The sequence below is a fragment of the Notothenia coriiceps genome, unplaced genomic scaffold, assembly GCF_000735185.1.
Source record: "Notothenia coriiceps isolate Sejong01 unplaced genomic scaffold, NC01 NC01_scaffold00023274, whole genome shotgun sequence".
In the NCBI taxonomy this organism is placed as follows: Eukaryota; Metazoa; Chordata; class Actinopteri; order Perciformes; family Nototheniidae; genus Notothenia; species Notothenia coriiceps.
In genome coordinates this window covers 169156-186190 of record NW_011355975.1, presented here as the reverse complement: position 1 = coordinate 186190, position 17035 = coordinate 169156, and the positions used below count along the sequence as shown (strand labels likewise).

General features: G+C 40.9%; 1 protein-coding gene and 2 non-coding genes across 3 annotated transcripts in view; all 3 read right to left on the bottom strand.

The window, feature by feature from the left end:
• Nucleotides 1–16704, bottom strand: part of LOC104954374 (rho guanine nucleotide exchange factor 10) — a 21262-nt gene extending 4558 nt beyond the window's left edge. The window contains exons 1-8 of the mRNA XM_010781465.1: nucleotides 16610–16704; nucleotides 14293–14393; nucleotides 13765–13886; nucleotides 11346–11432; nucleotides 10272–10498; nucleotides 9671–9828; nucleotides 6202–6344; nucleotides 4311–4485 (exon numbers count right to left, since the gene is read on the bottom strand). Of these exons, the coding sequence (XP_010779767.1) occupies nucleotides 4311–4485; nucleotides 6202–6344; nucleotides 9671–9828; nucleotides 10272–10498; nucleotides 11346–11432; nucleotides 13765–13886; nucleotides 14293–14393; nucleotides 16610–16704 (1108 nt within the window). The remainder of the gene's footprint in view (nucleotides 1–4310; nucleotides 4486–6201; nucleotides 6345–9670; nucleotides 9829–10271; nucleotides 10499–11345; nucleotides 11433–13764; nucleotides 13887–14292; nucleotides 14394–16609) is intronic.
• On the bottom strand, nucleotides 11706–11779 carry trnai-aau (transfer RNA isoleucine (anticodon AAU)). The gene has a single exon. It is a non-coding gene; the product is annotated as a tRNA-Ile (tRNA).
• trnai-aau (transfer RNA isoleucine (anticodon AAU)) lies at nucleotides 12257–12330 on the bottom strand. The gene has a single exon. It is a non-coding gene; the product is annotated as a tRNA-Ile (tRNA).
• Nucleotides 16705–17035: the final 331 nt, after the last annotated feature.

Genomic DNA, 17035 nt, shown 5'->3' with positions numbered 1-17035 from the left:
CCTGATGTTTGTCTCCCATCAGGCCATGCATGGCTGCCTATTTAGGTCACGGAGCAGCAGTAGACAGACCCTCAGCACAGCAGCCGTCCTCTGAGACATCCCCACGGTACAGGCTGTACACACTTATCGGAGGACTACTGCTTCTGGAAGTACTTTATTATTATTATTTATTATTATTTTATTTACGCTATGATTTGCCTCACTTTTTCTTTAATAAGTGCATTTTATGACCATTTTGTATTAATGACTTTATTATAGCTTTTGTCCTCGTCCCGTATTAATTTTACTTTGGAAAAGAGATGTGGTCCCAAATAAGTTTAATAAAATAGAAAAGGCACATTTCTATGACTATGTCTGACTCAGAAGAATATAAGACATGGGAATGTGGAGACAAACGTGTATGTTTTTACAGCACAATCCCCAAATAATTACCCAATTAACTCCTAATACCACTAAATTACTCTAAAACATGAGACATATGATTCTTCAAAAAACACTAGCGTCGAGTTACAGTGCAAATGACGGCTATTACAGCGTGTCAGCTAGCTGCAGGCTTAGCGCCTGGATAAGGAACTCCTGTCTGCGATGGAGGGAGTTAGTGGAATTGCTCCAACATGCATGGACACGAGAAGAATAACCCCACCTTTGGAAAACCTCCTGCATTCAGAGAGGCATTCACACTGAAGACAACGCCCCATGTCTCCAATTGTTAGTCTGATTGTGTGTTCTGTGGACAATTCAACGTGTATTAGGGTCTGTAATACAATATCCCTCCTAAATAATGTAGACTTCCTGGAAAATAGGGACGCAGAAATCTAATTAAAACATAGTCCCTTCTTGTCATTTTCTCATACTATGTGTAGCTTGTTTCTCAGTAAATGTTCTTTAATGGAGCCCAGGATAGCAGTTGAAGACCCATCACACTGACATCGATTACAGGCCGTCCCTCCTGACCAAACTGTTTGGTTGGCAGTTCCAATTACATCGGAGTTTGTGCAGAAACAGCACATTTTCTGGTCTCATTCTGTTCCACAGCGGCAGCCAGCGGTGATAAACACCACCGTGGAGCGTTCTGGAAAATCCTAGATCACAACAGACCACAGAGAGCGCGGCAGATATGGATGGACTTCATGCAACTGCTTCATTAAGAGCGTTTGACTTCCATGATTACTGACAGTCCAGGGACCCAATACTGTTATCAGAGGAAGTGAGCTCCTAATGGCGAGGCCCAGAGGATGAAAGCGTTCATGTGTTGTGGGCTGTCCCAGGAGCAGCTTCCTTTGCGGTTGCATGGATCCTATTAACTAATAAGGGCAAAAGCAGACTGCTTTTATCATTCACATCTGTCTGACAAAGAGGCCTCTCTACACACTGTGTATCAGAGTCAGTATATCAAGTCAGTGTAGACACTCCAAGCAATTTTACTTTTTTACATGCAGTTATGGATTTCCTTAAGGAACTTGCAAATTCAGCGTTTCTTCTGCTGCCAGTACTGTTCATAAATAGGTTTCCTCTGCTAACCATTGTGCCACATTTAACCACTTGTAGCCATGGATACTAAAAGCGGCGAGTGGATTTGTTGAAGTTTGTGTTCACAGCATTGGATTCATAGCTGCTCCTACAGCTAAGTGGTATTTAAAAGCAACTCCCAACAGCTTATTACATAAGATCTGACATTCTGCTGATTAATCAATTCAGCTTGAAGTGCCCTGCTTCAGCAGATGTTACACAACCTCAAGAGATTCTCTTTGTCATTTAGCTGAATACTTCTGGTGCTTATCCTAACGTTATTGCTACCTTGTGGCGGTAATAGAGGAGCCTAAATGTTCCCTCAGTTTAGTCCGAGCTGAGCTAAGCACTGCTAATGATGCTGAAGATGAGATCGCACAGAACAACTGCAGGCTAGTCATCAACTGCACACACCAATACACATACAGAAAAACCACAGCTGTCAACAGAAAACTAAACCCAGATCCAGATCTAATTTAAGAACCAACCTTAATGCAATCAAGAGGAAAGAGATGAGATGACTGTCAAACAAATACAAACTCCCAGACAACACAACAAAGAAGAATGAGGGAAGTGCATGCCAAACCGCAGCTGACTGCATTACTCAGCACAGAGGGAAAAGGGATTGAACGCAGCAGCAGTGGACTTCCCAAATTCTGACAGAAGCAACAAGAAACCCCACCCAACAAACTACGCTCATTCTTTTAAGCTGTGTGTTTTTGGGTTAGGATGATGTAACGCAGCAGATTACAAGATCTGAAGCAGCAGCACGCCACTTCCATGACTTCAGCCAGGGACAAAAGTCACACTGACAGTCATTCGGTTGGACAGCGTCAACGTTAGCTTAAACACACACGGCAGGAAACTGTTTTACAACCAACCAACTGCCACACACTAAATACAACGTAATCCACTGTGATGACGAAGGTACCTATAGTAACAAAGATCATTTCTAAACACATATTAGCTCACTACCCTTCTGGTGTCCAATCGCCTTTGATGCTGTTTTGCTGTGTTACTACCTGGTAATGACAGGTTTACATCTGCAGTGCCTTACACAGTCAGAGATTAAAGGTGGGCCATTATGGTGGAATGATCTAAGTGCAGTAAATCGATCTTCAAATAGGAACAAACCACTGTTCTCAGAATCACTGCACTCACGGGCCAACCTGCAGGTACTCCCACATTGTAGTGTTATCAGTCATAAAAGTTGATATAAGTATTAGTAAGACCAAAAAACATGTTTTGATGGTACCATTAACCTTTAAGATGGTTGGGGGACACTAGTTTGTGCTTAACTCCAATAGCTCAGCCATTAGCTATTTAAATGTGATGTAATACTTCATAATGGCGGTTGTTTGGCTACTTATCAAAAGGACATCTCATTATTTGTTTTCACAAGTGTTCAGCCTCTTTCAGAGCACACTAAGTTTCCTTTAATATGAATTTATGAGGTGAAAAGTTTCCCTTATGCAACGCTCAGAATAGAGACAAAATAAGAGGTTCCTGATTCACTGTTTAGACTTTAGGAGGACGAGAGCATGACAAACCTGCCATAACAAGAGCTGTCTGTTTGAGCACTGATGTCACATAATTACTGACAGCACCTTGAAAACATGAGGTCATTGCAGGACTTGCATCACACTCAAAGACGCTGGGATGTCTCTGCATAAGTATATTTGACTAGATGATCACAATATCAGATATCAGAAGAGTGAACAACTACTCTTTGCTGTTCTTCGTCAGTCAGTTTGACACTCTCTAAAAGCTTTCAGTCTCACTCAGGCGTACGGATCGCATTACTGACTGACACTCAAGGGCAGGCAGAGAGAGGCAGTGCTTTTCAAGTGGTAAAGGTGGTAAGACCACAGAATCAACATGACTGAATCTTTGGAACCGCAAGGCTCTGAATACTAACACTATGGTATGTTTTTCTATTAGTTACAGTCTAGGATATAACATAAAAGATTTAAAAAGATTTATTTTATGAACGACCAACAAGAAAGAAAAGTAATTACATCAGCAGGTTAAGCAGGCATCCGATCTTTGTGAATTCTACACTTTTCATTTAAAGGGGCTAAATTATGCAAATGTTCAGGTTCATATTTGTATTTTGTGCCTCTACTGTGACATGTTAACATTATTTAATGTTGAAAAAGCTCTTTATGTTTCTCATACTTCCTGTGCTGCAGCACCTCTTTTCACCCTCTGTCTGAAACCAGAGCCCAGTCTGCTCTGATTGGTTAGCTGGCCGGCTCTGTTGTGATTGGTCAACCGCTTATTGATGTCCTACCCCTTAGCCTATCACGTACAATGTGTAAGAGTGCTGGCCAAAAGAAACGCAAGAGTTACAGTATATAGTGATGTCACTATGTCACGGAAGGAACAAAGGAGTCTAATGGAGGCGTTTCAGGCTGGGAGGGGGGAGGAGTGTGTGGGAGAGAAACTCCCTCTGGCATAACAGGAATGTTCCTCTGGTTACCTTGGAGATGTAAACTTGAAAATCCCATCCAGATTGTATTTGTCCAACAAAATAAAATGTTGGTGTGGGATGGAAACAAAGAGAAAAACAATAATACAAAGCGATGTAGGTGGACTTAATTCTGACTCTGATGCGTAATATTTGAACTACAAAGGTGGGTGTTATTTTATAAATCTGTTTCTTGACTTTGGACAGATCCTTTTAACTCAAATAATAATAATAATAATAATAAGGCTTATATTGTGTTGAATAAGAGTCTGGTCCCAGTTATGCTGATATTTAGAAAGATCTGGAAATGAACGTTGTGTGTGTGTCTTACCAGGCAGGGTATTGTGAACAGGTGTGGCGATGTTAATGTCCTGCAGGTGCTCCAGGGTCTCGGTGTGGAAGAGGCGCAGAGTGGAGCCGGAGCTGGAGGCGATCCAGATGCCGACCCCGGCTACCACCATGTGGGACACCACCATGCCCTCCTCCTGGTGGGCCTCCAGCTGCCTCTGGAGGTGGGAGAAAGGATTTAGGCATTACGTCATTACTTACTTAATTCAGAATATAACCAAGTGAAATCTGAGACTTGTAAGGATTTTTCACAGATGTGCTAAAACTACAACAAAAATAAAAAGACCTTTAAAAAGTTTCATTTGAATGCTGTTCAATATTCTGTGACTCAGGTTAATTACCTTGTTACCAATAATTAGCTATATAGCAATCAAACTGAGCTTAGCATTTCTTTTCACCCCAAAAATATTTGCTTGGTTGCTTGTGCAATATAAGATATTCAATCTAAGGTTCTTTTTTATGTATTTTTTACCTCTGGCGGCTGTTTGTTTTGTGTGGCAGGTTGCTGTCGGGCTGTTTAAGTTTGAGTGAAAGCTAAGGTTAGAAAAAGACCCTTGTGTTTGCTGTATGTGACCTAAAACTAACTATTTCAAAAGCAACCGAACCAGGGTTTGTTCAGTCTCAAGCAGCCCGTGCATTGTCTGGGATTGTAATGTCTGGGATCCTGTGATTATACTTCACCATCGAAAATGTGTTTCTGCCAAATGCACCTAATATGTTGGTTTATGGATGATGTTGATTATTCAGAATATAAATCATTTCTCTTTAACTCTTCATTTATCTCTTTTTTACAAGTGCGAACAAGATTAGTTTTAAATATGTACTGTGAGTAAGGTTAGGGTTTTTTGTTGCTGGAGACCAATAAACTGAGCTTTTTCCATCTCCACTGGTTACATAATCTCCCCACACATTGCTTTACATGTAGGTGGAGTTTTATTTGGCAAAGGAGACCATTAGCAAGTGTCAGAACAGGGTTATAAACGTAATACATGTGGTTATGAAGGAGCATGAGATGTAAATGTAACTTCCTTGATTTGTTTTGCACACATTAATACTTATATTGCATTTACCTTTGATGAATTATTTGATGATTTATTTATGACTTAATTGTCTCATTTATTTGTATCCATCTCACCATCCGTCTCTGTCTCTCTGTCTCTGTTTAACTTCCTGTCACCACTCTGGACTAACTCCTCAGTTAGGAAAAGAGAGCGAGGCAGGCAGGTGGTCCGACATAATGATCTTAACGAGGCTAAACAGATTATTAGTGAGTGCATGTCACAGGAACGGTGCTATTCCTGTACTCATGGCAGGTGCTTTCATTCCATGAACCAGGCCAGAACGCACACAGGGAATACCAATTATATTTAAGGATATGGAAAGAATAATTCCCGGGAAGGGAAATGTGGGACGTTCAACAGCTAGAGGCAGACCGCAGTTTACACAGACTGCTTCTTGGGAGATCTCCCTGACAAAGAATACTTTATATCCGCACTCAAAATGTTACACGTCTTCACTTTCCAACAGTTATACAAAGGTTTATTTATAACACACACGATGATGTGCTCTGTATGGAAGCCCTGAGAGGCAAGTGAGAAGAAAAAGTCTGATCTAAATCGTTTTCTCTCCTGTGTATGAATTAAGAAAACTTTCAAAAGATTCAAGCTGTGAAACAAATGAGTGAAACACATTTTTTTGTATCTTTTATCTAGTATATCTTTAATTACTTGTTTTAGAAAGAAAGACAAGCGGGGAAAAATGTTTGAGAATATTGTTGATCAAATATTTTTCTAATCTAGAAGCAAAGACAAATTATTTTGCCTTTTTTCACCTGTTTTTTTTTTTTTTAACAGTATCAGAGCTAGGTTTCTTACCTCTATGGAGTGTGTGAGGGTGCTGATGATGAAGACCTGTCCACCTGATGAAGCCCAGAGGTGCTCCTCCACTGCCAGCATGGCCTTCACTGGCAGGATTCCCAGTTTCAGCACCTTAGGCTTCTCATGGCTCCACAAACCATCTGTAACAAACACAAAACTGGCATTACTATTACATTACATGACAAACAATTAGCATTTTACAAAACATTCTTACCAAAAAATGCACTTTATATGCAAACATTATAGCATTATTTATTACATTCTCTTTTGCTATGTTAACCTCCAGCGATGTTTATGTAAAAGATGAATGGATTATACTGTTAAAGGAAGACACAATGATAGACACTCTGTCTTTAGAAGTGTGGACTGAAAAGGTCATTTGCATTTATGACTCTGCTAAAGCTGGTGGAGTGGCCATTGATGGGTTTTAAAGCCTTCACTATGAATATAGATGGAGTGCTAGGCATTAGTCAGAGCCGAGCTCTATCCCACACACACCTCCTACACACTCCGTTCTACATGTGTCCGGGCACCTACAGTGCCAGCTCAACTGCAAGAAAACACCACATGCAGTGCCTTTATACATATCAACACATTACATCTCTGTGTGACCAGTCTATCTTCTGGTTTCGAGTCAGCAAATGGGAGGAAATGTAAGTTTGTTGGACAGAAAGAAGGTCTATATTCGTTTCATTTTATATACAGATATGGGAATGTACCGAAGCCACAAGCTGCCTTTCTTAAAAAATATAAAAAGATATCCACCAAAGCACCATTTTCAGAGATGAAGTCACATTTTTTTAAACAATTGACAAATCCCCATTAACGTGTGGTTGATTCATTAACACAGGAGTGAAAACAATGTTGATGAGACTTTGAAAAAGGATCTCCACAATCTGTCTTTCTCTGGGACTCCGGATAATTTAAACCAGTAAAACTGGCATGCACCTTTTACTAGAAGGGCTTGTATTGAATACAGCCTTCATTTCCTTCAGATACCACATTCCCTCAGCTAATCTAGGCCAGGAAGTGAACGAGGCCTCACCAATGGTGTTTGTCAAGCGGAGGCACAAAGGCAGCTATTGAAGGCTGAGGTGCCATGCAGGGAGAGATGTTCTTTCTTTCAGGGGTACAGTAATGAGTGAGGAAGTGAGGGTAATCTCCCACTATGGGGCTAGGTGGGATTAGCATTCCAGCAATGCCCTGTGTATATTTTTTTAACAATCATACTCTGCAGGTAGATAGAAAAAAAGGAGCAGTGGAAAAAGAAATACAGGAGTGCCAATTTTCAGTCTTATGTAAGTCTGCCCACACCTCGCACTTTTTCAACTGCAGCATTCTTTCATGTCAGGTGTAACAAATGACCTTTAACAGCGCAAACAGCAGCACAAACCAAGCAGCTAATTTGTCTTACTCTTTCAAATCTGAAGCAGAAAACTAATCTCTCAATGAGGATAAGTAGGAAGATGCAGGATGGAAGAATGTGCAAGAGCAGAGTTTATGTTCTGAGTATCTGCCTCTGACGTGCAACCTTTTGTCGAATCATTGCCTCCTTCTTTCTCCATCTCTCACACAGTCAGTCACAAAATGTAACAGCGAGCGTGGCAGAATGAGGCTGCCCGGCCGGCATCAGACACACAGTATCTAAGATAACTCAGCACTGATGGCTTCAACAACAAGGCAACATCCGTCTTGTATTGAATGCATCGTCACAATTCAATGTGAGGGTTCATCAGCAGTGTAACATCAAAGCACATAAGCGGATAATTTTTTTCCAACTCTTTTCTCTGCAATGAATCTAATTTCAATGCTAATGGGTTACAGGCAGAGGGTTACACAGAGTATTTGAACATCGTTACAATGGGGATGCAGGGTACAGCTATCCTATTCTAACCGGCTGTGACTCATCATTTAAGCATCAGGCTTCATGTTCCAGTGACAGATGCCTCACAAATCACAATCACAAGATCTAGGGCCAGGATTTTCTTCTAGGATGTTCTTTGACACAACAGCATACTCCGTGCCAGTGTAATGACTGGAGAGTAGAGGGGGTCAATAAGGTAACGTGTGCATCAAAACACGGAGTAATGAGAAGCTTTGAACATTCCTGAACGGTTGCATACACGCAGTTTGTTTCTGCCTGGCAAACCGTCACTCAACTGTGGAATAAATGAGAATATTTTCCCTCCTCTTCTTCTGTCCTCAGGCCTTCTTCCATATTCTATATCTCTTTCCAGCAAACGCAAGCCAACTAAATAGAACCACAGAGGAAGGAATTGAGCATGTTCTTTCTTGGAGATGTTGTAAATGTATCTTGGGTCATATCAGTGCATGACTGTGTGTGACTGAGGTTAGTGAAACCTGCCTCTAGCATTGGTGGCATAACAGGATAGTAAGAACAACACTTATTTAGGGATAACAAGACTGCTCCCTTGTGATCTGAAATATGTATTAATTTTTTTAAATTGTATTTGTATAGGACTTTTCAAGCTGGGAGAGCAATGTGCTTTACGCAGATACCATAACAAAAAAAGATAATGATCTAAAAAGAACAGCAACATTCAAGCACCCAGGTTAAAGCCATATCAAAATAACTTACAAATAAATAATTGAAAAGTGAGACTATTAAACTTTATATCAGGTGGTTGAACAAGAACGTCATGTGACACAGATAAAAGGCTGTGAGAGTGAGAGGATGACGCTCAGACTGTTTGCACGGCTGCCAATGCCAATAAGAGAAGGAACAAAACACAGAATCAGAATAACTGTGGGAATAGTGCAGCTCAGATCCTCTCCTCTAATGCGCCTAAGCTCGTCTGGGAGGAAAAAACATAATGTAGGCCACGGCGAAACAGATTGGATTCTCCCAGACAACCGAGCAAAGGGGAACAGAACCTCAACACGGAGCAGAGGTGACCCCTGACCCCCAGCTACACACTGAGTTTCTGACTAACACACTCAAAGGCAACCGCAGAGACAGAAACGTAGAAGTAAGAGCAATGCACCACAAAAAAAAAACCTGTATAACCCAGAATAACCCTTCTCATTTAGTGTTGCAAAAAGTACCAGCATTGTAACCCATGACAAGTTCTGCCTGTTATTGGAAGAAGTCATCAGACATGGTGCTGAAGGCTTTTGGTAAACTAGGTCAGCGGGTCTCTAAATGTAACAAAATCAGCAACAGGGCTCCTATGCATGTTCCTGGCCAATTATGGTTCAGGTTTCAAAACTCAGGGCTGGTGCAGACTAAATATTGTGGTAAACACTGTCAGCCTACACATTTGTCAAACCAAATCTAATTAACTCAGTGAATGCATTTCTGTTTCCCATAACACTAGTGATTTATCCCTGTAATTGCTCCAATTACAGCCATTTAAGAGTATCAACAAACATTACAAAGGCAGAAGTCTGAGGCTATAGCAGAAGAGATACACAAATTGAGCCCCTCCTCGACTGAAACACCCACCTTGTGATCTGGAGTAGACGGCCACAGAGCCGCTGACCAGGCCGACGTACAGACAGTGTTTCTTATACACTAGGCTGGTGACGGTGGACTTGTCAGGGGTGAAAAAATGCTGCAGGCGCACTTTCTTTGATCGCTGGCTGCTTTTATACACAATGATACTGAAGGAGAAAGGAAATGAAGTTAGATCCAACTTACAGCAGTGTGCTTCTTTAAAAATACACATCTATGTCTTTGTCAACTATAACATTATGGTAGTAGATGCAGTTAAAGAGATTTAAGAGACAGTGTTTGACACTTTGAATGATTACATTTAATTAAATCTATTCTATTGCTGAAACAAGTTAAATGTTTTAGAGATGCTTTTGGGGACTTTTTCGGATTTTTTTCCTGACGATTCCTGAAGTATTACCCACAGTAAAGTTTGGGGTAAAATAGAAGAAACTCTTGAAAATGCATTTGTTTTTCATCCTTTCAATCCCCATTTATACATGCATAAATAAAACCTGACATTGGATGGATCATTGAACCACTTGCTGTATCTTTTATACATTCAAATACATTAAAGGCACACTGTTGTAGGCACACTGTCTATGTTCCGTACCTGCCCTCCTCCATGCCCAGACAGACACTGGGGGAGTCACTGGCCTTCGCTGCAGGGACACAGTTCTTTTCTGGAACCTTCTCTCCGTTCTCCTGAGGCTGCTCAGCAGGGACGAAGGTCATGCAGAGGATACGGGACTCCACGTTGAAACACTCAGTCACCTTAGGGTTGGAGCTCTGCATGGCCACGATGGATATCTGGCCCATCTGGTTGGTGCAACTCGCAACCTGAACACAAGTGAAAAGCCTTTAGTTTTTTCTGTCTTAGAGAGACCCAGCATTGGGGGCACAGTATTAGCACCAAAAAAAAGCAAACATCAGAAATAGACATGCGACTGAAGTACTTAAAGTACGTAAAAAATGTATAATATAAACCAAACTGTATATAATTATCTAGTACAACATACGATTATGTTGAAAACAATATTTAATATCTTGGTTTAACATCTTTCTGATAGAGTTTATATTGGACCTCACCATGAAAATAACCAGCTAGAGAAATGTTTATATCTTTAACAAACCCAAGGTTTTCCCTGATAGTGGAAAACACGGCATAAGCAGTGATGACCACAGTTATGACAGTCCGTTTATTTTGCTTATAAACTTAGGTAATGAAGCAATTATAGTGAAACCAAGGTTATTTTCCCAAGGGGACATTAGACATTTTAGATGAAGAACAGCAAAAACGTATTAAAACTAAATCTGACTAAGCTAACACACTACAGTGAAAAACTGCTCTCAGCCAAAACTAAGAGCCACACTCAAGTAGTTAAACCTAAATAATCTAGGGTGCTGAAAATAAGAGGATAGCGATACCATTTGCCAATGAACAGTTGTTAAATCCACTTAACACACTTAACTAAACCCTTAAATCCAAAACTCCTATTTCAGGGGTGAGGCCCATGAACGTATATTAGCAGAACTACTAATGTTATTTCCCTCTGGATGGAAGAAGCCCATACTTTTGTAGGTAACCACTATAAACGCTGAAATAAACTCTTTAATGTATGTAATTGTTGAAATATTGGCTACGACAGTGTTTGTTCTACTGAACAAAGAAGGGAAAATGTCTCACCCAGACACAGCCATGGCCCACGACCGGAGTATCAGCTGTGCTCTCTGTGTTGATGTGGGGCTCTGGATTATGAACGGCACATTCCACCTGTCACACAACATGAGGACAGGTCAGACGAGTAAGTCATAATGTAGGAATTCACAGGATATAGAAAACAGGTGTCCGGTTGTTCTTTATTGGTGTCTAACCCTATTTTGTTAGACATCTACTAAGGGACAGCGACAGTCCAAATGATTGCCACATTTCCAGTCAAAGTCCACCCACATGGGTCAAATCAACTACATGTCAATGTTTCTCCGACCAAATGACCCTTATAGTTAGTGCTGTTATCTGATACTTGTTACTAGTCTAAAATCAGAATGGCCAGTACGGGTATCGAACCCGCGACCTTCGCGTTATTAGCACGACGCTCTAACCAACTGAGCTAACCGGCCTGAAAACGGACTTATGGTAGGTCAGGTCTGGTGACAGAATGTGATCCTTGTACCACCACAAATCACTGTCATGTCTATTTTTGAAGAGCCAATTCGTAAATAAGCATCTTAGTATAAACAATGTCCATGAACTTTTGCTGTTACAGATAACCCTGTTTGCAGTCAAATGCTCACAAAAACTATTTGAAACAAACACCTGCATCCACCCATTTAAAACTATACAAAGACACATTAGAAATTGTTTGTAAGGATTACCATGTTTCCTTGTTTGTTAGTGTTCATGACATTTGTGGAAGGATGTACTGTAGCACGCAGGGGAAGAGCTATTCAATTTTTTCTGGCTGATATCACAATATCGGACACACATTCATATTTTTTGCATTATTGTACTGCCACATTGTTTATCTGATTAACTTTACATTACGTATGTCAAAGTTTGAAATTCTGTTTCAAACTGAGCTAAATAGCCATAACTATTGGCCAGTACGGGTATCGAACCCGCGACCTTCGCGTTATTAGCACGACGCTCTAACCAACTGAGCTAACCGGCCAACTTACAAAGACTATATAGCATACTGTCACAAAGATGGTAGGTATACATATAATACTGAGTTTAATAATAGGGAAGAGATGGAGTTAAGTATACAGAGACTCACAAATGCAATCACACACTTACACGCAACAAAAGCTGAGACAGAGTCACTCAGACAGCTGATTTACAACAACATTTATACTGATGACCTTCTGTTGACCACACGAGAGGCCTGTTGAGAGGTGGAACAAATATGGCTGCTGGATTCCAACTAGGGCACCCCTCCAATACACGAGACTCAAATAAACAAATTCAAAGAAGTCCCAAATTGCAGTCCAACAATCACAAGTAAACAAAAAGAAGCAAGTCATTTATTTTGAACCCATTCCTTAGTGCACTGAGAGGAGTGAAAGACATTAAAATGATTAAAAGGTCCTGTTAAGTACTATAGCCTACAATGTTTAGGAAGGGCCTCAGAGTGACATCAATTATTCTAAATGACTCATGATGTTAACATTGTGTTGTCCATTCCACAAATCAGTGTAATAAAAACCAATATCATTTAATGGTGACATTGCTATTAGCTTGTTTCTTGTGATTCTAGTCGGTGGATCACGCCCCGATGGCATCACGCCCCGATGGCATCACGCCCCGATGGCATCACACTGTAACCAACTGAAATGCTGGCCATCATACATTTTTAAGTCTTTTAAAAAGGATGATAACTGATCAGACACTGCTAGTACTGTAGACATAATCCATTAAATGTTGTAAAGACATGCAGTTTGGTATTTAGGACACAGTCACACACATGACTGAGATAAGAACATTCAGACAGTTGATTTGAGATTACATTTATACTGATGACCTCCTTTTTCCTACACTAGAGGCTTGTATATGTTGGTAGCTGCTTTATTCAAAATATGGTAACCTTCCAAATGCAAAAAAAAAAACTTGGACTCAAACACAGTGTATCTAACTCCATTCCACAAATCGGTTGAATAAAGGAATGTAAAACCATTAAATGATAAACATTTTAGAAATCATTAGTTGAATATGCTTATCCCTTGGTTTTTAGGAAGTGACTTCAAACAAATGTGATATATAAAAAAAATTGTTATGTCATTGTGGTTAATCTATAGGTTAACAGGCAGTGTTATAATATGAGCATTGACCCATACTGTTGTCGGACCTTGGCATTGAATTGAACAGCCACTATGTATATTGGAGTTTACTACATTGGACTTAATATTGGCAATGGCCTAATTCAAACTGACCGTGCAGCACTCCAATCAGCAAACAATATATCCATAAAGTTCTTGTGGCTTGTTAGTGTATCAAACTCACAACCTTGTTTCTTTTAGGACCATGATATAACCAACTGAGCTGACCGGCTGGTTGACTGTTTGTTGCTTTCACTTAAGAAAGTGACATGAAAATCAAAATGTCTCACCTTGAACTCCTGCAGCTTTGACATGACCACAGGCATTTGCCGAAGCAAAAGAGGATGTTTCTGCTTTTTGATCTGATTCCCATCTTCCTCGGCGAAGAACCAGCCCTGCAGGTTGTCCTCCTCTGATGTAACACACACAATTAGCACGTGATCTGATGTACAGTATGCAGCAAGTGTTTTTTAACCACAACAAGTTATCTGCCTTGTTTTTTAACCACAATGTATCTGCCGTCAGAATAAAAGACTCTAGAAGTCACATTAAACAACTATCAACTTAGAACTAGTTTTAAACATTGTTTGAAGCTGATTTTAATACACTAAATTTGGTCATAATATGTGGATGACCTAACAACCATTAGCCAATAAGGTTTAACTGTAGTCACTTGAAAAATCATAGGCAATGAAATAAAGAGATAAATATACCAAAAAAGTCAAGAAAGTAAACAGATACATTTTATAAATGCGTGTATACACAATTAAAATGAAATAAAACAATGGTAGAACTGAGACAGTGTGGTTGTACTGTACCTAGAGCCAGCTTAGCCATCTGCAGGTTGCTGATCCATGACTGTTTGATGGCTGGGCTGAGGGTGTTGAACACTGCACTGAAGTAAGTGGGTTTACCCAACCTGCCAATAGAGAGGACAAAACAGAAACACTAGATTAGAAAGTTGAAAGAAAGTTACACACTCTAACAGTGTTATATGTATATTATCACAACATATGATAAATGTGTTTCATAGGATATTTTGTGAAATGTTTTTCAATGTCCACCTAGATTTACTCCACATATTTAGTATTTTTTTAAAGCTCGTTGTGATAACTTAGCTCAACAGCCACACACTGGACAGGAGTTCAGAATTCAAAACTAATAGCAACAATGTTTTCAAAAGTTTTAGTTAAATAAATACAACCTTTTTCTCAATGCCTTGTAAGTGCAATTACATATTAAAATAGGTATTTTGAAGTTAAGACCAGTTTTACTACATATAAATCCTCACATACAGCTTTAAAAAAGTACCGTAATTTTCGGACTATAAGCCGCGCCTTTTTTCCCATTTTTCGACGCTGCGGCTTATATAACGGTGCGGCTAATCTATGGATTTTTACAGCTAACGGCCACTAGGGAACCTCCTAAATCTATGGATTTTACAGGTTACAGTCCACCACCTTTAACTCTATGGGCTCTATGGCCGGTCCGCGCCCCCCACCTTTAAGCGGCGGGCTCCAGCAGGAAAAGCTGGAGGCCGGAAAAAGAGTGAGACAGGTAGCGCGCAAAAGTAAAAGTGGAACCGAGAGTGGTACGAGAGACAGAACGAGAGCAAGACAGACAGACATTACGAGAGCGAGACAGTTTGTCCCCGTACCACTGGTTGAAAACCACTGCTGTAGATCACTGCCGGTACGTGCGCTGGGAGCGCACCGTTTAAGTTTGAAAGTTGAAAAGTTTGTGTGTCTGAAACGCTATGTGATACAGTACAGTTTACACAGCACATGTTCTGTAGCTACTATTGCACTAAATGCAGTGGTTAATTTGAGCCGGATCCTGCCGGAACAGGATCCGGCACCTCTTCATTTTGGCCACCCTGTGTTCCGGCACCTATTTGGGCAGATCCGGTACCNCCATCGTAGATACCGACCAATGGTTTCCAAAATTTCCTCAAAATTCACAACAACTTTGAGCTTTGGATTAAAAACCCTCTGATGTCCGAGAGGTGATGGTGTAGGTTCCACAGATTCCTCCACTCCATTGTTTTGTAAACCTTTTAGAAAGCACCTGGAGATCAACAACACCAAGAACCCCAAGTAGTTATCAAGAGAATGTGGCAAACGAACAAGCCAAAGATAAGATCCACACAGAGGTGCCGGAGGGTGGACCGGAGACAAAGAGAAAAATAAGAAGAGGGAAAAAAAGAGAAAACAAGGCAGAAGAAACTTGAGTGGTGCCGAGAAAGAGACAGGGTACAGTAAAACGGAGAGTGGAGTGAATGAACCGTTGGGGTGAACTCCATCTCACTTAAAAACTGCCTCTAGCATGAGGAAGAATCCTTAATTTACCGGATTGCAGTAGGATGGACTCACTATTTCTATTTGTTAGCTGCTGAAAAGAGAACACTTGTTTCAGAGTCGGCTGTGTGTGTGTGAGTGATCTGTGAACCATTATGCAATCATGCACAGAGATGGAGTTGTAATTGGATGGCTATAGTTGGACGAGGAATGCTAAAGTACACACACATCCGGTTTACTCCAAGCGTAGAGAGTTACAGAACTCGTGTTTAAAAATACTCTGGAAAAGTCGAAGTTCCTGACTAAACCTTCTTTACTCTCGTAAGAAGTAAAGAAGTATGGCTTCAAAAAGGTTTAGTCAAGTTAAAAGTACCGCATTACGTACAAGCTGTTTTAAAAAACTAACTGACCCTCCGCTTTATATTAATGAGAACGCATAATGTCAGTGTTCGCTAATGAATGTTTCGATCGCTTGGAACAAACGGCAAAATGAACAACGCTTTTCATGTGGTCCCCTCTGTTCTAGAGAAGACCAGGAATATATAGGATGAAAATCCAATTAGGCCCGCACATGGCTTCTAAATAAAAATGATCAACGCGACCAAACGCAGATTAAAAACTAAAGTAACAAACCTGTTTTTGAAAATGATAGAAGTGTGAAAGTACACGGTCTTTGTGTTTAACATGTAAGAATTCGTCAGAAAACATAAGTAGTGGGAGTACTTAAGTACAGTAACGAAAGTATTTGTACTCTCTGATATTGGATCTTCTCATAACAAGCACACCTAAAGAGACGTACTAACCTGTATTCCTATAAGAAGACCTGGGGGTCCTTCACAGGTACTCCTTCATCCCTTGGAAACCAGGAATGGCTTGTCGCAGGGTGGTACCGACGCTGTGGCTGTCCTGTGGACGGGTGTCGTTTTCAGACATGATCCGGCGCCTCCATGGCGATGGTCACAGCCTTGGGCGCTGTGCCAGGCTGTTCGGGTGGAGTTTGTAGAGGGGCCCCCTGCCCGGGTTGAGCCCCAGGCAGAGGCGCTTCAAGGGCCCAACCATGCCGCGTGAGGGTCCTCCCTCGTGGTAGGCGTCCTGGGTGGACTCGGTGCTGCTCTGGGCGGGATGGAGATTGAAGGGGCTTGGAGGTGGTGCGGGGCGGGACCGGTGGTGGGAGGGGTCTTCTTGTAGTTGGATGTGTAGGTGATGGCTGAAAGGTGGGAAAGACACAATTAATCAAAAAGTCATATTTAAAGGTCCCCTATTT